The sequence below is a fragment of the Haliotis rubra genome, unplaced genomic scaffold, assembly GCF_003918875.1.
Source record: "Haliotis rubra isolate DU_JTF1 unplaced genomic scaffold, ASM391887v1 Scf119, whole genome shotgun sequence".
Classification (NCBI taxonomy): domain Eukaryota; kingdom Metazoa; phylum Mollusca; class Gastropoda; order Lepetellida; family Haliotidae; genus Haliotis; species Haliotis rubra.
In genome coordinates, this window is record NW_025765103.1 from 442191 (window position 1) to 469153 (window position 26963).

At 40.0% G+C, this 26963-nt stretch overlaps 2 protein-coding genes and 1 long non-coding RNA gene across 3 annotated transcripts; 2 read left to right on the top strand and 1 right to left on the bottom strand.

Moving 5' to 3' along the window:
• Nucleotides 1-100: 100 nt before the first annotated feature.
• Nucleotides 101-15265, bottom strand: LOC124260937 (carbohydrate sulfotransferase 15-like). The gene is made up of 7 exons (XM_046695268.1): nt 14949-15265; nt 6136-6409; nt 4187-4291; nt 3793-3949; nt 3337-3508; nt 905-1052; nt 101-308 (listed from the first exon to the last, which is right to left on the bottom strand). Exons 1-7 carry the CDS (start codon nt 15225-15227, stop codon nt 115-117), a joined length of 1329 nt encoding a protein of 442 aa, XP_046551224.1. The 5' UTR covers nt 15228-15265; the 3' UTR covers nt 101-114.
• Nucleotides 15266-18067: 2802 nt separating this feature from the next.
• On the top strand, nt 18068-19832 carry LOC124260877. Its single transcript, XR_006894200.1, has 3 exons — nt 18068-18254; nt 19167-19222; nt 19692-19832. It is a non-coding gene; the product is annotated as an uncharacterized LOC124260877 (long non-coding RNA).
• Nucleotides 19833-24111: 4279 nt separating this feature from the next.
• LOC124260944 (uncharacterized protein PF11_0213-like) lies at nt 24112-24815 on the top strand. The gene is made up of 2 exons (XM_046695279.1): nt 24112-24314; nt 24365-24815. Exons 1-2 carry the CDS (start codon nt 24112-24114, stop codon nt 24813-24815), a joined length of 654 nt encoding a protein of 217 aa, XP_046551235.1.
• Nucleotides 24816-26963: the final 2148 nt, after the last annotated feature.

The following is a 26963-nucleotide window of genomic DNA, read 5'->3' on the forward strand; positions in this document are numbered from 1 at the left end:
AGATAGAAGTCCACTGACACTCCTGAGTGGTCAATCAGAAGCTTCCATAGTCATCAGTTGCACATTGGTCCTTGGCAATGACTATGTGAAAATATATGTACTTTGTTCCAAACTTTAGTTGCTCAGTGTCCATTTGAAGGCCTCGTTGTTTAATAAGGAAGCTAGTTGTGCATTAAAGGGTCTGAAGAAATTATCGAGTAGGGCTCGTGTTTCCGGCCACATGTCACCGAGCTGTTTCCCAGTTTCTGTTCTCTGATTCTCGATTCGACGTCCAGCAATGTGTTTCATCTCATTGTCGGACGGCAACCCTGAATAACACAAGACCACATTCTGTTTAGGCTAAGTCCGTTGTACTTATATTCTTTTTCAAACTGCCTTCTTGGAATTTCCTACATTCAACATGTCAGTTTCGTTTAGCACGTATGAGCCCAGTTGTGCTTCTGGTGTTCCTTTGGCGCATAGTGAATTTATGGACTAGGAAACGTTCAAGCATTCATGGAAACTATTGTGAGTCAGTAGTGAGTCGGGACAATGCCACTTTAGAAAATGTATTGTGTTCACGGCGAATCAACATTGTTTAGGGAAAGTCCAAAGTCCATAGGCATTTGTTGCATTTGGTGGAGTGAGTGAGTAGTATTTAGTCTCAACAATATTTCAGCAATATCAGGGCGGGAGACACCAGAAATGGGCTAAATACACATCGTACCTTTGGCGTGACGAGTGAACGCGACAGCCACTAGGCTACCCCACCGCCCGAATCACTACGGTAAAACTCTGAAACTGTCACAAGTTAATGTTTCACACATGTGAATAGGGAAAAGTGCACGTGTTACCTCGAGCGGTGCCACTCACCATAAAGGAAGCAGTTTATCTTTAAAAAACAAACTTAAAGTTAAATACTTGCCTACTTCGAGGAAATTGTAGACGCCAGCAAGAGTATCTTCTACATGTCTAATGTAGTGTTCAAAATGTATAACATGTATCTGTTCTCGAGGGAAGACTTTCAACCAGTCGACCAGGTGGGTGTGGTAAATGCTGGAACGAAGGCCGATCTGTAACAGATATTTTTGTCATTGTGTACGTGTAGAAGCAGCGTTTACCTGATACCTATGGTGTATAGCAGGAGGATAGTATCAACGATGGGAAACATCAGGCAAGGTAGATGGAAGTGACAAATCTCTACCATAACACCCGACGAAACATCCGCCTGATGATTCTAAATACGTCGTAAGTGGCAAGGAACCACTGGCAATCACTGGTGACACCGGGTGCACGTATTTCGTACATCAACATATCAAGTAATGACCAATGCGAGCCACAGGCCTTCGTGTCTTTGCGAGTATTAAACATTAATTTTATTGTTTTTATATGACCCCCGACTTGAAATGCTTCACAGTTCAATAAAGTCATGATATATTGTACTGTGAAGCATTACGAGTTGGGGGTCATTTCAAACAGAAACTTTAATCCTCGCAAAGACACGAGAACCTGTGGCTCGCATTGCTCATTACTTGATATGTTGATGTACAGAACGTTCATGTACCCCCCTCAATCGTCACGCTGTGTACAATACAAGCAACATAAGCCATTCCTATTCAATGTCATTGATTAGGTGATAGTTATTATGGGTCACAATGTTTAAAGTTTTGAGTGTGGGTTTTGGCTCGCATCTCACATCATATATATGTTCAATGGCAATAGTATTTTTAGCGGTACGCATTTGGAAATAGTACTTCAGAGTTGTCTCTATTTACCGCTTTCCACATGCCCTGGAGTTTTCAACCGATTTCGACGGATTACTAAAAAGTTCTGAGTGGATAATGATGCTGCCTAGCTTTGCTAGAATGCTCGAGAACTGTGTAAGAGCTATATAAAGGCTGGTTGTTGTGTTGTGCGACAAGGAATCACATGGGACTTTTCATATGACTGGAGTTATGTACATCTGTCTGCCATCGTCAAGACCGATCGTTCTTGCCTATTCGTCTACTGTCATTGTAAAACAACCTTTAATCAGTATATGTGCTCTCACTGTAAATGTCAAGACTGGTGAGTTAATATCTAATATTTGTGACCCAATATTTTAGATTTGTGACTCAATTGCATTGTACCAGATATCTGTATTGTCATTCATTGTAGCTTGCTCATTGTTTGTTCCATAGGCGCCAGACTCTGTATATTGGATAATATAGTTGCACGTTAAAAGAGGTGGGAATAATAGAAGACGCTATCCAATCAGAGACTCGCTCTACTATTCGGTGCGGGTCTGTAGCCTGAGATTTGTTTACTCCCGGGCATATGTCCTGACTTGGTGCGAGAATGGACGGCAAAATTATTCAAAGCTTTAAATGGGAATAAAATCACCAGGTTTGTGATACGCAAGGTACTTTACAGAGGTCAACTGCGTATAAATTGTTCAGTTTATTCAACGGTCAAAGCGATAGAAGCGTTTGTTTGACCGAAACCGAGCCGAGCCGAGCCGGGCCGCCATTTTGTTTCGATTTACTGACACACCTTTCTTATATCTTATACATATAGGTGATACTTTTAAATATATCAGAGTCGGGCGCCTATGGTTTGTTCAATATATTATTCAATATTTTAGACTTGTCTGTGTTCTATTTTGCTGGTTCAAAGGGGACTCTTAAACCTTTTGTCACGGCAAATTATTAACCGTAACACTCCTTGCTTATAACAAATGAATGCTAAAACTTGTGTCCGTTGTATTGAAAGTGCATGCTTGTACTTAGAAGTAATATAGACCCCAATGGCTGTACATAGTTCGTAGAATATCGCTCGACAGAGAAAGCAGAGTAATTGAGGAAATATTGTGTCAGTCTGAAGCTATGCGCAAAGATTGTGTAATCTACAGGTGAAGCGGTTTCACTGGTGTCCTCTATTTCTAGTAAAGCATTTGAAAGGGACTAACTAAATTCTTATTTGACTACTATTGTACAAAATCAGACCATCAATATACATTAAGTGTAAGTTCAATTTCTTTGTCAAATTCGCACGTTTTGAGTAGAGGAAGGTATGATTCATATGAATAAACGACCTTATCTATATGGAAATACTACTTCTTGCCTAAACCTGGGGACGTTTCACATATTTTGTTTTTCAATAAACTTTACCCTGGCGTTGCAATTGCCACTTTTGACATATTTTCTCGATCCCCTGAGGCTACATATGGAACTGTATTTATGGTCACGTGACATATTGCCCTCCAGTCCAGAATTACGTTTTACCCTGTACAACCCAATATTTAGTGTGTTTTTTGTTTTCACCAAATACCTGTCTAAAGACAAATGGCGGAACCATTCACAAAGCCACAAGGCTTACCGCTGTAGTGAGGTAATTCTCCTCCGTTGTGTTCATGACGCAGGAACGGAGAGATGAGAGTGACATGCAGTTGTGAAACTCGGTAATTTCGTTGAACACTAGGTTATGAAAATGTTCCTTGGAAATGTTGTACTTCAAAACTCGAGCCTTCATGATGTAATAGGAAAACGACCTGCAACAAGAATTAAACCCGGTCAACAGAACGTATTTCAGGTCCCTGGCGAGTAGGTTACGTAAGCAGATGACCAGGCGCCACCTGGTATAACTGTAAACGATTTAAGCGTTGGTGTTATGGTTATAGAGAGAAGTCTTGGAAGGTGACTCGGTAAAAGTTAGCCCTGTTATGCCTCTCTGCTCTGCTCGGTGATGGTCCTAATCATGACGTCTGACAAAATGCAAAACAACCGAACATTATGTTGGTGGTTGCGTCGGTGAAAGTTGCCCGGTCACTCGTACCTGGATGTAGGATTCCTCAGTGACACGATTATCTTTGCTCTGGGGTTCATGTGATGTACTATGTTAGCGTTGGTGATGCATGGCTCTCCACATCCCTCGTTACCAGGCAACATGTTCCACCAGGCGTTTCCGGACATGGTCGTGGTTGATCCGTCCCCTACGTATATAAAAAGCTCAAAAATAAATATATTTTCGTCAACGTTTACATCGTGCTTATACGTCTTCCCAATATCACATGAGACATTAAGAGGAATGTCGGTCTGCCTGTCACCTGTAACACGTCAGCCCAAAAGATGTACTGAATGTATAAAATATATATCATTTTGTGTATCAATTAATGATATAATTACCGCATATTCTGTGGACAGCCAACCTCCAATTATTCATGACCTACCTGTAATTAGTGAGCTAACGTTGCGGGCTAAGTAGTCGTCCTTAATCGTGTCAGAGGAGGTTTGAAGAAAGTCAAGGTAGGTCTCAATCGATGAACAACCTTTTTCTGAAATATAGAACTACATTTATATACGGAACTACATACAGGACACACCACTTCTAAACAAAGGGCTGTTTGCATGCGAGTGAGTGATTTAATGTCGCACCGTCACTGTTACAGGCAAGTAGCGAGGAGAGATGTGGTATGTCCAGCAGAATACTGAACACCACGTGTAGTAGAAACACGTACAGTTCAACGTACAGTCTACACACAACCAAGTGTACCACAATAAAAGTATTTTAATACAATCCATGCATTCGTACATCCAATGCGAAATCTGAATACTTCTTGCGAAGTTTGTAAATATTTTTGCGAACTTTTGAAATATCATACGACCTGGGTGTTGACTTGTCTGATGTGCCATATACGTTGGCCAATGTGCAACATTAAGGGCGTCGGCTGTTCTCGGGGATCACGTAAAGCATCGGGTAATGCTCTGACTGGACGGTTTCTTACATGTGGTGAGACTTGTGCAAGAAAGATCTTCATATCTATTTATGTTTATTATTGGCATGTCGGTGAACTTAACCACTTGGCAATCTGAGTAATTTATTAACTCCTCTACACGCAATTTCACAGTGAACTGGACTCTTTTCGTGGTCAGTGTAGAAGTGGATGACTTCTCTGGAATACAAGTGGGTCGAATTGCGACAAAACATTCTACCAGCTCAGATTGATGTTTTACGTGAAAGTGGTATGCCGTGACCACGAATGGTTTCTTGGTCTTAATAATTCTACATTATAGAGGAAGTGACGTGATCGCCATGTATAATCGAAGCAAACGAGAGAAGAAATTAGATATTTCCTTTTTCTAGACATACATGCTTGAAATAACGAAACATTGACTGGAATAACGAAACATTGACTGGAATAACGAAACATTGACTGGAATAACGAAACATTGACTGGAATAACGAAACATTGACTGGAATAACGAAACATTGACTGGAATAACGAAAATAATTGCCAAATAACAAGAACAAGACTCAAAATTTCGAAAAATATTTTGAAATAACGAAATATAGTAACATATGCAGCGTTGGGAGCGGTGGCGTATTGGGTTAGATCGCAGGCTTTTAGCTGATTCATTCTTAGAATGTGAGTTCGAATCCAGAAAGGGGTACTGGAATCTGGAAACAGCATGTTACATCTAACCACTTTCCAAAATACATTGTGTATTCAACGAAATTAATACCTACATACTGAGAGATTTAAAAAAATATTTTATGGTACCAAGCGGCATCATATGGCTTTTGTATTCAAGTACATGAATGGAGGGATATGATATTGTACGCCAGTTTCCAAAGGTTCATGAAAATATGAAACATAATGTTGTTTGACAATCCTTTTCGATTAAAAGTCTTTATGAAGTTTCTAATAACCCTTGGCTTTAAATCTTACGAAAACCACCGGATGACTTTCATCCAACACCTAAATTTGTATCAATGACAACTGAACATGTCCAAAATCTTTTTCTATAAATTCAAAGAAAGTTCCCTCTTAATTCTAAGAAGGTGTGTGGTGAGGTAAGGATTTGGCAGTACATTGTCAGCTGGATCCAGCAACCTTCTGCCCTTGAGTTCGTCTTGACGTAACAAACCCAGTAAAGGCCACGAGTACAGGTATGGAGCAATGCGGTGTCACATTACTCACCCCCTATGATGGCCCTCCCGGCGTTGGTTTTAGATTCCCTACATAGTTTAAATACGATGAAAGAAGCCATTTCTGTCGTGTGCTTTACTTGTGATTCTTTTCGGTTTTGTATTGCTTGGCCGACTGTAATTTTATATTATATGTTCAGCAGGTGATACTAACTTACTAGTGATCCAATACGTATGCTACATACTTACGAAACCGTAGAGGAAAAACCCAAAATGGTTCCTTTGTTATGGGTGACAGAATACTAGGATGGTGGGTGATTCTGGAAAATAAGTCTGTTGTTCCACACTTTGCTTGACCAATGAGATAGAAATACGGCAAGCACCTCAGAACTGGCCCATTCTCCGGGTTAGCAGGCAGTTTCAAGGCCTTGTTCATCAGCGTCAGTTTGTCACAGGTGGTCTGGGGTGGATGCTGGTTCCACCAGCAGGGATTCCTCATTGACTGCACTGTCTCTGGTAGTTTCTGAAATGAATGAGGCTGAAATACATCGACATTAAAGCGATGGAGCCTGAATGGTGTTAAGAGAAAGACCTTGCACTCTATAGAAGATGGAGATGTTGACAGATGAATAAGGTGGTTACATGAAACATTGGCGTTTAAAGACAAGGAAGGTGTTCAGAAATATCAAAGGTGGTAACTGAAGAAGGCATTATCTATTGGCAACAGCGCTAGCGGTTGATGTCTGTCGACGACAGTGGCGATGTCAATGGATAACAGTGATGCAAACGGAAGATGGTGATGTGAGTAGATAACAGTGGTGTAAACAGAAGTATGATGTGAGTGGATAACAGTGGTGTAAACAGAAGATGGTGATGTCAGTGCATAACAGCGGTGTAAACAGAAGATTGTGATGTCACTGAATAACAGCGGTGTAAACAGAAGATTGTGATGTAAGTGAATAACAGCGGTGTAAACAGAAGATTGTGATGTCAGTGAATAACACCGGTGTAAACAGAAGATTGTGATGTCAGTGAATAACACCGGTGTAAACAGAAGATTGTGATGTCAGTGAATATCCGGATATAAGCGGTGTAAACAGAAGATTGTGATGTCAGTGAATAACAGCGGTGTAAACAGTAGATTGTGATGTCAGTGAATAACAGCGGTGTAAACAGTAGATTGTGATGTCAGTGAATAACAGCGGTGTAAACAGAAGATTGCAATGTCAGTGAATATCTGGATATAAGCGGTGTAAACAGAAGATTGTGATGTCAGTGAATAACAGTGGTGTAAACAGAAGATTGCAATGTCAGTGAATATCTGGATATAAGCGGTGTAAACAGAAGATTGTGATGTCAGTGAATAACAGTGGTGTAAACAGTAGATTGTGATGTCAGTGAATATCCGGATATAAGCGGTGTAAACAGAAGATTGTGATGTCAGTGAATAACAGAGGTGTGAACAGAAGATTGTGATGTCAGTGAATATCAGCGGTGTAAACAGAAAATGGCTTGGTATCTACTATTATAAAAGACTTCTTTGAAATTGTTTTAGACTAAATGCATCAAAGAACACCGATACGATAATCAGATAATCAAGTACATTTTGTGTCCAAAATCGTTTGAGTTTGGAATTTTTATCATTTTTTGTATTAAATCCGAACATGTAATTGATCACTTAAAGACAATAACACATCGAAACGACATGACTTATGTTTGACTCTATTGACAGTGAATAAATTCCACGTCGCTGCATGAGTTGAAATTTGATATAAGGATTGTTACAACAGCAGCTCTGCAGTAGAGCTACGTGCCTCTGACTGACGCTCAAAGGGAAACGGGTGACTGAGAAATTACGCCATTAACTAAACTTCCGGACAAAAGAAAGTTATCAGCAACTTCACTTGAACTAAAATAGAAACAAAGACGTATGGGAGTTTTATGATAATTATTTTACAAATAGAAATTAGTTTCCAATAATTTGACTGAAAATTCACTGTAATGCTGGTCTAGCATTTGCCGCAATTCATTAAGAAACAGCCAAAGAGTCAAATCAGAGCTCATTCAAAAGTTACACAAATCAGAGGTCATTTAAAAAGTGCATAATGAGTCACTTAATGAGACAGCAGTCAAGGTATACGTCATCAATAGCGAGTGTGACCACCCTGGGCATCCATACACGCCAACACACGTCTCCTCATTGACGTCGGCGGATGACATCAGCAGGAATCCTGTTCCATAAGCCTAAGTGAGTCTGCACAAGTTCCTGTCGGTTCGCTGGAGGTGGTACTCGCTGTCTCAGCTGACGATCAAGATGATCCCAGAGATGTTCAATGGGGTTCATGTCTGAAGAACGCGCTGGTCAAGACAATACGTTGACGTTAACGTTGTGCAGGTATTGTCGAACAACTCTGGCGGTATGAGGCTTTGCTTTCCGTGCTGCAAAATTGCTCCACTTGGCCACTTGGTTGTCGAAGAAAGGGCACCATGAAAGGTCTCCAGACTCCAGTCTCCGTGTATCGCTGGGCATTCAGATTTCCTCGGATTATTACCAGTCTTCTTGTTCTCTGGCCACAAATGTCGCCCGGAACGGATGAACTTCATGGACGCAGTTGGACGCAAATCGCTCTCCTCTACGTCGAAAAGCTCGAACTCTGCCAATGTTTCTGAACAGACTGAGCCGACTTTCGTCTGTAAACAGCACTCTCTCCAAGTCAATCCAATTCTTTATTTACCTTTAGCTGTACAGCTAGTCGGTTGTGAACGTGAAAATATACATTCTTAGTACAGACAGGGTGGTTGGTTTGGTACAATTTATAAACAAACAAAAGGAGAACATACAAACACATTTTACAGTAAAGTTAGTCTTAGCTGTGAAGCCTTGAATAGGAATTTACACAGATTACAGAGTGGCTTAACATTTTGGATACTTAAGAGCTGGACAAGTTTCAAAACTGGTGGATTTTTCCAATAGTAAGGCTTAATATACAATTTCCTTTAATCTTGATGAACAGGACATTTTAATACAAAATGGAATTCATCCTCTATATTATTAGGACATGACAGGCATGTTCTATTGGTCATGTGAATATTATTATACCTTCCTGTTTCAATATATAAGTTATGTGAAGAGAGTCGAAATTTAGTCAAATATATTGTATAAATTGCAGGAATTGATTTTTGACGATAATATTGCAAAGTGAAAGTATCAATAACATGTTTATACAATGTTTATAGCGACAAATCAAGTCGCTGCCACCGACGTACAGTTCGTGCCCATTGCAGTCTGCTTTGACGATGTAGTCGGGTCAAGACCATCCACGGATGGGGTGGTGGGCTCGTTCATCAGCCATACCAAGTCATCAAGGACTGTTCGTCTGCTGATGGCGTGTTCTAGTGCTGTCGCCACGGTTGACGCCACGACTCTGTCCCGGAGGTGGATCTGCCGGATGTAGCGGTGTTCGTGACTCTTGGTCCACCCGATCTTGGGTATGGCTGTTTGCTGGTAGCGATTTGTCAATTCGCTGATGGTGGCCTGGCTGCAGTTGCAGGTTCTTGCCAGCTGACGTTGTGAATCCCCCGTAACCGATCGCCTTGTCTCGGTATTTATGCCACATTCATACACGTGCATTTGGAACAATGTCCCACGGTTACCTTTCCACGTTTTGAAAAATGCACGTTTCGCAGACAGCTGTGGTGATTTCCAAAAATTTCCAATTTGGAAATATCATATTTCCAAAAATTTCCAAAATTGGAAAGATGATGTTTCCAAGGGTTGGAAACTTTTGGAAATTTAGGAAGGATTTTACCACTACTTCTTTCAATTTCTCCTTTTCCCGAAGGATCCCTGGCCCATGAGTGTATAGACTGAACTATTTCACGAATCTTTTGATCTGTTAGAGTTCTTATTGTTGATATACATAATGTATCTTGCATGTGACATGTTTATTCATGAAAACTGCAGGAATAAGCCATATTTTCATATTATCCCTTTGTGCTTGATATCAATGCAACTGCGTCTCACGCTTGAAGTGATACATATTTTAAAGTTGGGATTATGTTTAGATTAAGTGTTTACTATTCGCCGTCCTATGCGACCAACTAGGAACCAATTCTATATATTAGTTTAACTTCACTCATCTGCATTCTTCTTGTTCTATGTGTCAAAAATTGATATTGACTGTTCTATTTACCGCTAGTATGGCGAGCATTTTCAAAAGTCAGTTTCAAGTGTATGTTTTTCCACAAAAGTTGTGATCACACAAAAGCGCAAATATGTTTAATCCCCTCATTTTCGTATGAATACAAATTCCATACACCTACGCTATATGGACTATATAACAGTGTACAGATATACTGACTGACTGAGTGTATTACATGCCATAAAAGTGAACCCGTGCCATGGCGTAATGGGGTATTCCCGTGAAGTAGGATTTTGTTATTACAGTATAATCTCGTTCAGGTTGCGTCGGTGTTGTTATACGGGATTAAGACACTGGGTGCTATAAAATTCTGAACTTGTTTTGAAATATGATCGAATTTACTGAGTTAATTTACTGAGTTAAGCTCACTGAGATTATAATGATACTGATTCATGTGTTCACTCAACGTCTACGGGGATGATACGTTCTACGTCTCGCCAAAGGTATTGATTAATCTACTAATCTACTAATATCTAACAAAGTGCTAGAGTTTTGGGTGACCTTCGTAGGGTCAGTAATAAGTTGAAATAGGTCATACATGATTTGCAAATTATGTATCTTATTATTACTTGGCGTGTTGGCATGGCAGATTTAAGAAGATAGTTGAAAAGGCCATCCAAATGATAGTTGAGATATATTTCACATGATATGTTTCATCTTGTGATGATTAATTGTGGCAACACCAAATATATTATGTCATGAAAATGTCAAATATCAGTTTAGGCTTATTTCATTTCTTTACCCCTTCAACTTTTCGTATCAACCTTGTGCCTGTTAAAACATTAACTGGCCTTTGTTCGAGATCACCAGGTCTTGGAGGTAATCACCCTATGTTTTTACAATTCTGCTTCATGGGAACTAACCGTAGTAGAATACATTCTCCAATTAACACCTGTCACAAGGGAGAGGCCATTTGAGTTTGTGCAATCTGCGTATTCACGAAAATCTCATGAACTTTGGTTGTGTTGTCCAAACATGTGCGGATTGAAGCAAATACTCAAATGAATTCCCTTTTTACTGAATCATAAGTGTATCTAGATTAATTTGATCATTTACAAGAAGTACGTTACAGAATGTTTTAATAAAACATTCATTATAGATCAAGAGAAATCAGCCCACAAGCTCACAGATGATTCCAGAGACAAATATACATTTGAAAGATTCCAGTTGAGACAAGACATTAATTTCATAATAAGCCAGCCAATAGACTTTATGTTAATTAGGTAAAAATCGTTTGATGTTTTATGTTTTGACAACGGTGTTGTTTTAAGGGATTCTACAAGATGAAAAAACGTGTTCACTCAAGGAAAGAAATATGACATGTATACCAGACTACCAGTATGAGATTGAATCCATGTTAGTGAGTTCACACAGTCACTTTGATTTATAAATTAGTTCACTCAATTCATAAGTTGTGAGTTATTCATTTTCTTGCAGAAACTTGCTATAAGAATTTTGGAAATTACAGTTTTCACCATTATTTCCACAAATTCAGTTATGGTAAATGCACAGTTAGACTAGAAGTTTCTTCCTACTTTTCGTGGTTGAAGATATCTATGTGTAAATGGTTACCGGTATATGTTCATTCTGAACAAGAGAGAAGGAGAGAATAGATCTCATGGAGATGCAGTCAGAAAGACTGCAGAGCAACAGTCTCAACATTGAACGACATAATGTCTAAAATTCCTGGCCCGCGTTTCACAAAAGCCTCCTAAATTTAGGAGGTTGTAGACCCTACGACCTTGTTTACGACCCTCTTCCGACCTCCTTTACGACCGTTTCACAAAGACGTCATATCCATGTCGTACGACGCGGTCCTAAATCCATGTCGTACATTGTATAAGAGGTACTTTGTTGCATAGCAACGCATAAAGCGAGACCGAACGGGCACCTGCTTATCTTGTTATTCCCAAAGTATTTCAAAATAGAAAAACAGTTTGAATAACAATGCAAATGTTATGTTTTTAATTGAATGTACAGGTTATCTTATGGTAAAAAAATATCAATAAATGAATTATTTTGGATTCTCTCACTAAATTTCATTGAAAATTACAAGATAAAATGTATAAATCATTTCCATTAATATTATCAGTTTTACTTATAAGGTTTGAATTAGATCGCTGTCCATTAACTTGTTCATATGAAACTGCAATATTAGTCCCAATGTATTGAATATTGCACACTATAGGACATAAAGTCAATGTTGCAGTTATGACTACGCTTGATCTACTAACACTTGTGTAAAGGTTTAAAATGTGGTGATACTCTAAATGTGTCAATTTCTTTTGTAACTTTTATTCAAACAATCAAAAACTTTCAAAGAATAAAAACGTATACCCTGTATCCACGTATGATATTGAACAAGGCTAAATGTAGGTAGAATCTACTGAAATTGGTTTCATGAAAAAAAATATCTGAATGATACGCAAAATATACATCATAGTACTGAAAGTGTAATCAGAAGGATAGGACGATTGTGTTTACTTTTTTTTCATCCGACCTTCACCTCAAAGATATTGCCTAATATGTGGTACTACAACAATGTTGACGTGTGACATCACAACCGATGACCGATTTCTTACAAAATGGCGGCTTCGCTGACAAGGGTACACAGGATTTTGCGAGGACTCTTCCATGATTCAGGGATCGTTTGTACATAAATATGAAATGTAAGTCATCAGAGTGACTCTGACTATCTGTGTATTGTTATATGTTTCCTTTGTAAGTAAGAGAAGAAGCCAGAAATGCTGATAATTACCGTTGTCGTTCTGCGTGATTTTGCGTCTGTTATGGCGTCACTCTGCACGGAAACTTTGACAATTTCTTATGAAGTATCAAATCAAATCATTGCATTGTATCTATTTTTAATTTCCTCTTTCTTGCTATGATACTCTTTCCATACATATTCTAAAGGTATTGAGCCATTGCAAGCAATGAATAGCCGGCTGCTATGCAGTATAAATCGAATCTTTTCTTTGTTTACATTTCAAACTACTAGCGCAGTCTTCCGAGCACAGCGTTTGTTTTCACACCCAATATCCAGTTGGTATTGGTAACAAAGACCAACTGTGATTTGATTCTAAAATGTATGGGGAATTCATTGATGCATTTGTCGCAGCTGACTATGAAATATACCTGATGTAATAGGCGTCTCAATACCGGCCTTTGCGAGACGTGATTTTGTAAACACTATCCAATAAGGCGGAAAGCGCACTTCGGCGTTCGTGTAAGTATATTTTCGAAACATCCAAACCGATTCTAGCCCCCTTGATGCCACAGGGACATATATGTCCTTCCCCTTCAACCCTCAATTTCAAGTCCAATAAAAATCAAAATATCCAACGCACACAAATACACTTCACAGTTTCGAATTCTGCGGGAAATTTCCTGTTTCTTGATACTATCCACTATTATTTTAACCAAAGCTCAAGTAGTGAAAATGACCTTTCAAAATAGGCTTCATCGAAAATGCCGCCATTTTTGACACAGTACGAAATCGCGATTCACAGCGTTATTTGCTGTATGTTTTGAAATGTGAAAATCGGATAATTACTGGGAGTATTGAATTTCAAAAATAACATATTCATGATCACTGATATCAGTTTTACATGAAATCGCTAATTATAATTCTGAAACGTTGCCGATGAATCTAGAATCGGTTGGGATGTTTTCGAAAATGCACTTACACGAACACCGTAGAGCGCTTTCCGCCATATTGGATAGTGTTTACAAAATCACGTTTCGCGAAGGCCGGTATTGAGACGCCTATTACATCACGTATATTTCATAGTCAGCTTCGAAAAATGCATCACTGAATTCCCCATACATTTTAGAATCAAATTGCAACTGGTCTGTGTCACCAATACCAACTGTCTAGATAAAATGAGACGAAACATATTGGGTGTTAAAACGAACGCTGTGCTTGAAAGACGGCGCTTGTCTGAAATGTAAACAAAGACAAATTCCGATTTTACACTGCGTAGCATTTTCTGAAATTTTTCAACATTCATCCGTCAATTCATTGCTTGCAATGGCTCAATACCTTTGGAATATGCATGGAAAGAGTATCGTAGCAAGAAATAGAAAATTATATATAGATACAATGCAATGATTTGATAATTCATAAGAAATTGTCAAAGTTTCCGTGCGGCGTGACGCCATGACTGACGCAAATTCACGCAGAACGACAACGGTAATTATCAGCATTTCTGGCTTTTTCTCTTACTTATAGTGAAAACGATAAAAACATATAACAATACACAGATAGTCAGAATCATTCTGATTACTTACATCTATATTTATGTACAGACGACCCCTGAATCATGGAAGGGTCCTCGCAAAATCCTGTGTACCCTTGTCAGCAAAGTCGCCATGTTGTAAGAAATCGGTCAGCGGTGTGTTAGAGGCACAAAGTGATTAAGCCGGGGACCTAATGGAAACGTGTCCGCTAACATAACAATGGTTTGCTTAGCCAAGCCCTAATCGGTAGAAACTTAAAGTGTACTTATGAGCCTTGATGGCCAAAGCTTAGGCATTTGAAAATAACACAGTGTGAACCAAGGTTTTTACATAGTGGAAAATTCAGCGATCATTTTGTTTTTCAAGGATAACCCTGATATCCAGAATAATACATAAGTTTCTAAGGAATCAAAACATTTCACAATTCCATATTCATATTTCGAAACCAGTAAACTTTGAAAAGATTCAAACTTACAGAACCTATTACAATTGAAAGGAATGTATTGAAAATGCTCTATGATTAAATTTTTACAGAGGTTTCAACTTTTCAATTCATGCAAGGACTTAACTCCGGTCAATGCATACATGAAACAGGTGCCTGTGCATACGGTTTGTACCTACCGTACTGAGCACGTTGAGGTCTCTCCAGAAATCTTCGTCGTTTCGCCCGGCCTTGACATTGTCCTCTAAGTTTTTAGCAAACAAAATCCGTGAATTATTGACTTGGTGGTAACTTTCCTCCAGTACCCCAGTTTTGGACAACAGCATTGTCTCAGATGAGTGAAACACATTGCTAAGTTCTGAAAATTGCAACATGGAAGATTTGCGCAGGTAAATATAATAATATAGAGTCCCCAGAACTGACACAAGAAGGATCATGGTTTTGAGACCCTTCCCCATTCTGCAGCATCGGTTGGTGCTGACTAGCAGTTGGAGGAAGCAGGGCGACTTGGACAGTATTACTCTGTAGGTTAGCAATCAGCGACAGATGTGGCGACTATTAATTAAGTCACAAATAACACATCTGATATTGATTAACAGCTGTGTTGGAGCACCTTTGGAATACAGCACCACAACTTCTCGTGAGGACGATCTCTGCCGTAGGTCACATGTCATTAAGACAAGCAACCAGTTTGTGAGAACCCGTCGGAAGCGAACCCGCGACCTTCTGATTGTTAGCTCGACAGCTAACCGACTGAGCTACGTCCACACTGTGGCACAATGTGCAAATTTATCGAGTCACTCCTGTGATGTCACGGAAATGAACGGAAAGAGTCGAATAGGTCACAGACAATTACGAATGCTACGGGGAGACTTGGTGTCTCGTGATTTTATTCTTCGGACAATTGCCGAATGGATCCGATGCCATTTGGCACACTCGTCCCATTCCGTAATCTACAAATTAACGTGTGGCGTGGAATGAGCCGGTATGCCTCAAACTGAAAAGGGTTGTTGACGTCAGGCGTCAGACGTAGATTTCACGGTGCATGCATGAATGACGCGCTTTTATATAAATTGGTGATTTTGTGACAGAAAAGTGATGTAGGGAACACTGTAAGGATAATGTGGATCGCACTAAGGAACGAGGGAGACATGAGCATGTGTAGTGACGGCACGAGGGTGAGTTAGCCTTCGAATCATTACTTAACAAAATTTATGTTGCGTGTGAAAGAGGCTTGAGTGCAAATTCCAGGCCAATTTCCATTAGCCCAAAATTTCTACATTAACCCATTTCATAATGTACTTTCGACGTTTTTGGTTTCCCGTTTTTGTGTGAATAAAAAGGTATTAAAATGGAAAAAGGAACAACAACAAATGGTACTCACGTATTACACCGGACATGTACCTGCTATATTGGATTAGGTCCCTAACCCTAACCCTAACCCTAATCCTAACCCCTAAACCCTCAGCCCTCAGCCCTCAGCCCTCAGCCCTAACCCTAACCCCTTGAAATAATCCTAATAATAGAATGCATTGACCGACCACCGGACATGTACCTACTATATTGCATTAGGTCCCCAACCCCAACCCTAAGCCCTAAGCCCTAAGCCCTAACCCTAACCCTAACCCTAACCCTAAGCGGACAGCGGCCTACCTTTAGAATACAGCACCACAAACTTTAAAAATACGTCATAATACCCTTTTACGTAATGTAATGTGATTTTGTTCGAAAGCACGTTCTCGAAACAATGCCCTATGACGCCTGCATGGCAACACGGTTGTCTGGCTCAGCGAGTGCGTATAAGCTCCGCTCACTGGTGTTTCATCTCTACGAGCTATGTCATTGCATAAGCCCAACGATGTTGAGAGTTTCCAGTAGTTGTATACCGGCAGATGCGCAATATTTTGCAAGCACCAGTTTGAAATATTTTTCTTATTTCACTAATACGCTCATATGTATTTGTATTACGGGCTGCTGAGGTGTTATGTTTTGTGTATTTTGTAATTTTTTAAATTTACATATATATTTTTGTCATTCAGTAATTTGCACCATTACATAGAAAAGTGTTTTATTAGTATTTTATTTTTTGAAGCGGTAATAATGCATTACACTACACACGTCAGTCGTGTTTGTGCTGGTTCGGTCAATGCATTCTATTTATTAGGATTAATTCAAGGGGTTAGGGTTAGGGTTAGGGCTTAGGGTTAGGGTTTCGGGTTTCGGGTTAGGGTTAGGGACCTAATCCAATATAGTAGGTACATGTTCGGTGTAATACGTGAGTACCATTTGTGGTTTTTCCTTTTTGCATTTTAATACTTTTTTTTCACACAAAAACGGGAAACCAAAAACGTCGAAAGTACATTATGAAATGGGTTAATGTAGAAATTTTGGGCTAATGGAAATTTCACACGCAACATAAATTTTGTAAAGTAATGATTCGAAGGCTAACTCACCCTCGTGCCGTCACTACACATGCTCATGTCTCCCTCGTTCCTTAGTGCGATCCACATTATCCTTACAGTGTTCCCTACATCACTTTTCTGTCACAAAATCACCAATTTATATAAAAGCGCGTCATTCATGCATGCACCGTGAAACATACGTCTGACGCCTGACGTCAACAACCCTTTTCAGTTTGAGGCATATCGGTCCATTCCACGCCACACGTTAATTTGTAGATTACGGAATGGGACGAGTGTGCCAAATGGCTTCGGATCCATTCGGCAATTGTCCGAAGAATAAAATCACGAGACACCAAGTCTACCCGTAGCATTCGTAATTGTCTGTGACCTATTCGACTCTTTCCGTTCATTTCCGTGACGTCACAGGAGTGACTCGATAAATTTGCACATTGCGCAACAGTGTGGACGTAACTCAGTCGGTTAGCTGTCGAGCGGGTTGGCGTCCGACGGGTTCTCACAAACTGGCTGCTTGTCTTAATGACACGTGACCTACGGCAGAGATCGTCCTCACGAGAAGATGTGCTGCAGTATTCTAAAGGTGCTCCCTCCGTCAGATGCAGTAACAACAATAACAAAATTGCGCGTATATTCTGCCTAATGTCCTACCAGTGCTGCTCAGTGGCGCTGTAGCATAAAAACCAAATTGTGAATTTGTGAAGCTAATGGGGAACATTCCTCAGTTATCTCCCTTTACAGCTTCGCCAATAGATGGCGCCAATCACTACGGTCCTAAGTGTACTTCCGGCATAATGATGGCGTTCAAAGTTTGTCGCACGGTCGATTTCAAATGCGCAGCAATATTACGATGGCTGAAACGTGCTGCCGTGCCTGGATGCTGCAATAGAGGTTCGACGTGTCCGAGAGGTCAAAACTTGCTGAAGTGGTGGTTGACTATCATTCGAAGTAGCGACGAATGAAACAAAAGCATGACGAGGTAGCCGCCAGCTCTCGCTGGTCTCACTCTCAGTGTTGTGTGCCATTTCCACTTCTTACAGAGCGATTTCGTTACTGTAACTAATTATGGTAAGTACCACGTATTTTGTAACATTTACAGTTTGAATAAAACGTTGTTATTGTTTTTTCCTTGCCAAATTTAGTTAACGTGCATGCCAACCGAAATTACGAGCAGGGATTTTGAATCAATTCAGGGAAAAAGAATGTGTTGCTTCAAGAGGGGAAAGACTTCCGCCCGTATCCCCCCTTAAATTTCATTCTAGTCAAACCATATCACCTGAATGTATATTTCTCAGCTGATAAGGATGAATTTTAACATATTTCTTTAATTGAATCTGAACATACTGAAAGACATGTCCAACTTCTTAAAATGCCACTCAAAGAAATATTTCCTCATCGTTATAATTTAGGGGGGATACGGGCGGAAGTCTTACCACGTTGGTTCAACATTTTCCACCGTACTTGAACACAGCTATTGGATTCTAAATTCAGGTTAATCTATTGAATTAATTTTCAACTATATTTCAATTATATATTAGCAAAGCATTCATCACTTGATATGGCCTGTTGATTTTACCTGCTTGTCTTCTCCCATACAGCACCTGGTCATGCATCTTAAATACAGTTGTCAGTTTGACACTGAGTTACATTGAGTAATCTACTTAAAATTCTAATGTATGGGATATTTCCACATATGCGTATATATCCTGATGACAGGTAGGTAGAGTAGGCAAGTAAATTGGAACAGACCCCAATTTATTATTTTTAATGTTTTAAGGTAATTGGCATTTCATAAGTAAATTTTCATGTGAACCTGTGTAAAAAGCAAGTTAACATCATTATATACATGTTTGCAAAGTTGTTTATGTTTGACAATAACACTTTTGCTCCCTTCATTGTTGAGTTTATTTAAAAGTTTATCAAGAATGCTAATACACAATTGACTTTTCCCTTTATACATCATATTACATCTCTATACAGGTGTCTGTTGTCCACAAAGATGAGGCCCAGGTGATTCCAGAATACACATGATACAGGTTAATGTTTGTTTACTTTTGGTATGAATTTGTCTGAATAATGTCTGGTGTACTTGTTGAACACACTTCTTTGTATCAGACATATCTCCCTAAAGAAAAAAAACATTAATGAGGAGAGTTACTTGCTTGATAACGGTGTTAGTAGCTACACCACAATGTGGCTCATATTATATTAAAGAAGTATCCATAGAACTCTCCTTGTTGTTCATCACACCAACTTCTAAATGCCACTCAGAGAAGGAAAACATGTCAGCATATTTAAATTATGCTTCTCCATAGTTGAAACATTTGTTAAGAATAATGTTTTCCACCTTTGACCTATCCGAATGAAAATGTTCATTGTGTGACACGTCTTTCTCCACAATAGTAACTTAAATCTGATAATGATACATTTTCTCATAACTGGCAGTCATGAGATAATATTACCCTGTATCAGTTTGGATAGTAATACTCCACTGATGTTTTCAAGGATGAACATGTCTGAGGCAACAGAGAGAAACAGATGTTGTATGACCAATTCTTTCCCTGGACTGTATCAGCTGACCCACTTAATGCTGGTGGATACTTGTGATGTTGAATGTAACATCAGTGAGGTCGCTGGGGAGGAAACAGTCACCCATGATGATTTTGATGGCAAGAATATTGAGCCAAACATTTTCTCTCCAGACTGGTCACAGGCCAAATATGAAAGTTACTGTATATCAACACAGAGACAAACATGCAGTGTTTCCAGTACTAACTATTGTGCTTAGTGCTGCAGCAATTATCATTTACACAGGACTGTCAAACTATTCAGACTTCACTGTTGTACTTCCATTTTTGGTGCATATGCATGTCACCTAAATTATCTGTACAGTAATATTGACAGTATGATTATCAGTGTGGAAAACATCAACATACATCTGATGTAAGTGTTAATTAAGGTTCTTCAAAGGAGACCATCATTTGTTACTGTATGTATGTCTATATTTATGAATGTCCATACATGCAGAATATAATATGTTGAACAATAAAAACTGAAGTCACAACCGAGACTTTGTTGATTTTTGTCTGATGATAATTGACACATGAGGGGTAATCGTAAGTATTGTAGAATCTCGATTGTACCATTTAGACTACCATTCAAAAGCTAAAGTATTCCTTGTTTCAGTATTTCAAATACACACTGTGTTCACTGATACTGTGAGTCAATTATAATTGTGATGAGCCTTGATGTAATTTGCAAACCCTTCACAAATGCTGGAATAACAAATGTGAAATATTTGTATTCAAATTTAAAAGGCTCCCACCTTAAAAGACAATAAACCCGGTACCCTCTTGCTTCTGACATCAGATAGTTCAGACCTCCAGTAATGGTTCAATGTGTTTATAATATTTCAGTATTTCACTCATGCTTAGTTACATTATTTTACAACACCTGAAACACAATTTCAAATACTATTCTTGTGTTTTCAAAATGTGATCTGTCATTTAGGTACTGGTTATTTGTGTTGAGAAGAGACAGCCTTTAAAATGGTACAGATTGGGGTGGGGTCCCAAATGATACTTAGAAATATATTGTGCAAGCAATATGCCAATTTACTGTACATTTGGGGGGTTGAATAATGGCCTAAGGGTTCATAATATATTTGGGGGATGTGGAGTGTGAGGTGATGATGAATTTAAGGGGGATCACCTATTTTGTTCTGGAAAGGTGGAGGTCATCAAATTTGTACACATGTACTAGGGGGGTAAGCAAATTTGTACATAAAAAAGATTATGCTTAAAATTATTTGTGTGTGTGGAGGTGGTAATGTGTGTTTGTAATTGATTTTGAATATGACATATGCAAAGGGGGTGTCACTTACTTTGTACATGAATTGTAGGGAGATCATTCACATTGTACATGCTTCTCCTTAAAAATCATCATCAACCCCCACCCCATTATTTATTAACGGTACTTAAACATGTATGTAGAAACTATAAACCGGAAGTTGTGTGCTTATTTATCGTGTGAATGGGTGTAATATATTTTGTTGAACACATTGTCAACGAGTCGTTAATTCGATAAAACTTATTTATGTTTCAAATCCTCTCGAAAACGATCCGTTGCCATAGCATTTCCTCTTTCCATTGCATCCAAAAGCGTTATAGGCTATGAGAATAGTTTGTTTACTTGAACGAAAACTGAAGCACTTACGTTGTGCGCGTAATCAGGTCAATGCTAACAGAGACCATTCTATTATATGGTCTCTGATGCTAACGTTATTTGTCTAACGCTAATTTCAGTGTACACTAATCCTATGTTCTAACAACTATTACGACGGCATTAATGCTCTGTGTAATGTGACATAATAGGGTGTAAATGGTTTGACGAATTTACAAAGCAACTACTCGATAAGAAATTCCGATAAACGGCAATATTACAATAACTGCAGTACCGTTCTATTAGCATTATTTTTCGTCCAGACACCCTAGTTCTTAGTGCTTTGACAACAGTCTTCGGTCGGGGCAACTTCCAGCTTCCGTAATTCGTAATATAAGAACCACAGAGTAAAAAGTAGGTTTAATGTCGATTTAAGTTTTGGCTTGGCCGATAGGCAGGCCTATATGCCAGTATCAGAGTGACAGCTGCTGTTGGACCGTAACTACCGCAGCGCTCCAAGCGGGCAACGGGGCGCAACTCCAGGAATGTTCCCCATTAGGGGTCTCTTGAACTGGTCGAGGGTTGCTGCAGATCTGGGGCTGTGAGGAAGAGTGTTCCACAGTGCAGCAGCAGCAGAGTGACTGCAACAGATAACTGTCAGTGTGTCTGATAACAGAGTGTCTCATCTCAAAGATCTCTCGGGCTGTATATACTATGCTCATGATAACTGCTGAAGTATACTAGAAGTACTGATTTCGACGTGCTCACAGTACTGGCCAACACGCGTTGTAAGAGCATGCTATCTCATTTCCAACACAATATGTCGACAGCACTAACTGACTACCATACTTACTTCCAACACCATATGTCGACAGCACTAACTGATTACCATACTTACTTCCAACACCATATGTCGACAGCACTAACTGGCTACCATACTTACTTCCAACACCATATGTCGACAGCACTAACTGACTACCATACTTACTTCCAACACCATATGTCGACAGCACTAACTGGCTACCATACTCACACCATATGTCGACAGCACTAACTGACTACCATACTTACTTCCAACACCATATGTCGACAGCACTAACTGGCTACCATACTTACTTCCAACACCATATGTCGACAGCACTAACTGGCTACCATACTTACTTCCAACACCATATGTCGACAGCACTAACTGGCTACCATACTTCCAACACCATATGTCGACAGCACTAACTGGCTACCATATACTTCACACCATCAACACCATATGTCGACAGCACTAACTGGCTACCACTTCCAACACCATATGTCGACAGCACTAACTGGCTACCATACAGCACTAACTTCACACCATATGTCGACAGCACTAACTGGCTACCATACTCACACCATATGTCGACAGCACTAACTGGCTACCATACACACCATATGTCGACAGCACTAACTGGCTACCATACACACACCATATGTCGACAGCACTAACTGGCTACCATACACACACCATATGTCGACAGCACTAACTGGCTACCATACACACACCATATGCCGACAGCACTAACTGGCTACCATACTCACACACCATATGTCGACAGCACTAACTGGCTACCATACTCACACCATATGTCGACAGCACTAACTGGCTACCATACTCACACCATATGTCGACAGCACTAACTGGCTACCATACTCACACCATATGTCGACAGCACTAACTGGCTACCATTCTCACACCATATGTCGACAATAACTGGCTACCATACTCACTTCTAACACCATATGTCGACAGCACTAACTGGCTACCATATTCACACCATATGTCGACAGCACTAACTGGTTACCAGACTCACTTCTAACACCATATGTCGACAGCACTAACTGGCTACCAGCCTCACTTCTAACACCATATGTCGACAGCACTAACTGGCTACCATATTCATACCATATGTCGACAGCACTAACTGGCTACCATACACACACCATATGTCGACAGCACTAACTGGCTACCATACTCACACCATATGTCGACAGCACTAACTGGCTACCATACACACATCATATGCCGACAGCACATACTGGCTACCATACTCACAAGATATGTCGACAGTACTAACTGGCTACCATACTCACACCATATGTCAACAGCAATAACTGGCTACCATACTCACACCATATGTCGACAGCACTAACTGGCTACCATACTCACACCATATGTCGACAGCACTAACTGGCTACCATTCTCACACCATATGTCGACAACCTGGCTACCATAACTAACTGGCTACCTGTACTAACTGGCTACTACATTCTCACACCATATGTCGACAGCACTAACTGGCTACCATATTCACACCATATGTCGACAGCACTAACTGGTTACCAGACTCACTTCTAACACCATATGTCGACAGCACTAACTGGCTACCAGCCTCACTTCTAACACCATATGTCGACAGCACTAACTGGCTACCATATTCATACCATATGTCGACAGCACTAACTGGCTACCATTCTCACTTCCATCACCATATGTCTATATATATTCTCCACTAAACAACAATACAGCATGGTGATCGTGTAATGTTTATTGAAATCTTGACAACATCATGGACATAGGGAATATTAACATAGGAAGATAATACATATATGCTCAATTACAGAAAAACACTATACAAGCTTGTAGAGGAAATATATACAGTGTAAACACGGGATGGAGAAGGCAAGTTAATATATGACCCTAGATCATAGTTGTATACAGTCTTGTCGTGGCATGGAAGTTATGGACAGTATCAGTCACGTGGACACTATTGACAGTATCAGTCACGTGGAGACTATTGACAATATCAGTGACGTGGACACTATTGACAATATCAGTGACGTGGACACTATTGACAGTATCAGTGACGTGGACACTATTGACAGTATCAGTGACGTGGAGACTATTGACAGTATCAGTGACGTGGTATCAGTGACGTGGAGACTATTGACAGTATCAGTGACGTGGAGACTATTGACTGTATCAGTGACGTGGACACTATTGACAGTATCAGTGACGTGGCGACTATTGACAGTATCAGTCACGTGGCGACTATTGACAGTATCAGTGACGTGGACACTATTGACAGTATCAGTCACGTGGACACTATTGACAGTATCAGTGACGTGGACACTATTGACAGTATCAGTGACGTGGAGACTATTGACAGTATCAGTGACGTGGAGACTATTGACAGTACCAGTCACGTGGCGACTATTGACAGTATCAGTCACGTGGAGACTATTGACGGTATCAGTCACGTGGAGACTATTGACAGTATGAGTCACGTGGAGACTATTGACAATATCAGTCACGTGGAGACTATTGAGAGTATCAGTCACGTGGAGACTATTGACAGCATCAGTGACGTGGAGGGAATTGTCACAGTACAGAAAACAAATTCCACGGAAAACATCGAATACCTAGTTTACCTGTGAGAGGGCAAGAAGCAGCAATGCAGCGTCGTCACGAAGAGGAAAAAAGTTGTCCTTAACTTGTTGCATGTCTTTTCATAAAGAAGGAAATACATTCTTTAATAGGTCTAAACTTCAAAACGTACACAATGTCTCATGTTAATGTACGTGTCGTGTAACACATGACATAACGTCACCATGTCAACAAACCCGGTTGTTAGCTGCCTAAACCGATTCCAGTGGTAACGATAGTCCCTCCTAGCAGCACCTGTCCTGAAGACCTCGTGTACACACCAGTAAGAGTATATAGTGGACAAAGTGTAGCATGGTGGATAAAGTAGCATATGTTCAAAATAGACAATTGTATTAAAAAGAATTACCAGTGTAAACAATCACAGCGGGATATGGGTTCGTTTGAATAATTCAGTCGATAAATCGAAGATTCTCTGTTATTCATGCATAAAATCTAAAACCCTTAAACAACATGTACTCTGAACATGATAACACACTGTGCATTGTTTCATGGCCATAATGAAGCACTAATGAAAACTGTTAGCTTAACTACAGGTTAAGGCATAGCGCATGATGAATACACTAGGCAGATATATGTACAAATATACAGACTATAGTATACACTGCAGAAAGGCGAAAGGAACAATTATGCTTGTATTCAAAGCTGAACTGTTACTGCTGTCCGGTGTTTCGTTAATATATCAAGTAATGCCGCATTGAAACCGACTCAACTCCATAACATACTGAGAACATCCCGGCTCGTTCAGTTGTTACTGGGTCTGGGTTGGGTCGGGATACAGGGGTGGAGGTGAAGTTGAGGGGCTGTGGGTTAGGGGTTGTGGAACGCATGTGTATCTCAGACCTCCTTGAGAGCACGAAGGATGCAAGTTCGAATAAAACTTAAAGTAAACCTCATATAAACTTAATTCTGTCATATTTCATTAAAATATCACTCACTAACGTATTTACCTTGTATTCCTGTCACCTTGATTATATTATCATTTGTGAATATATATTGTACTTTTCTCACGTACCACCGCTGGTGGCTTCACAAACTGTGAAACTGAGAAGACTGGGTGAATGGTCAAGGGGGTGGGTGTAGAGTTGAGGGGCGGGTGAAGGGTCAAGGGGGTGGGTGACGGATTGTGGGATGACCTCAGTTTATAACGTTATTACCTGTCTCACCATACCAGTACAGGAATCGAAAGTGAACATGCGTTCTCTGATTGAAACATTGAAATAAGTACAGATTACTCACATAAACCGTCGACCCTACCATTTGTGCCTACCCCGTTATATCAAGTGGTCCTCGCTATAACACCGAGCGCAGATGTGACACACACCTGCTGAATATCTGCCTCTATTTAGAACACATCTCCAAGTCAGTTAACTCGTATAACTTCATAAATTAAGGAGGAATATCAATACATTCAAAACTTTTGTATGTTCGATATAAACTTCGTATGACATGTTGAAACGGGCGTTACCACAAACAATTACAATTAATAACTTTGGTAGAGTATACCGTATGATCAAAATTAAATTATTATTTCTCGCCTAACGTAATTGTCAACTGTAGCAGGTATGTATATTTATGTCATTAATATCCTCCCTATTTGCTACCCTGATCACCACGTTACATAACTCGCTATATCGTCACATCAGTATATACGCATCACCCTCAGTATTACAAGACATTTCTATCTTCACCTTCAACGATGTATAAATGTGAAAATAGTCATCCCTGGAACACCTAAGATGGCAAGGAGACGTTTGTAGATTGTACACATGGTATTTAGGGGAGCCTAAACAGCTCGTGCACAAGAACAGTGCTCTTTTCTGGGTGCTGGCCCAGTGACGCTTAGCGTATCCAGCTGCCACGCTGAATCACGTGACCGTCTCAGATAAGGGTGTATCCTTCTAATCCTGTACTGACACAAACATGGGCTTTGATTGGACAGGTCTTCGGCTCTTCTTCTGGGGGATTCACACTCCGCCTGGTCAATGCTGGCGTTCGGACACATGACCGCTGATGCGTCGTCTGCCAGCTGCTGGCGACAGTTGCAATAAGGTTGCCCGTTGTAGGGGTTCTGCCGAGTCCACACCCTGTCGCACTGGCCCATGATTGAGTTGCAGCGTCTGAACTTTTTGCATGCTTGT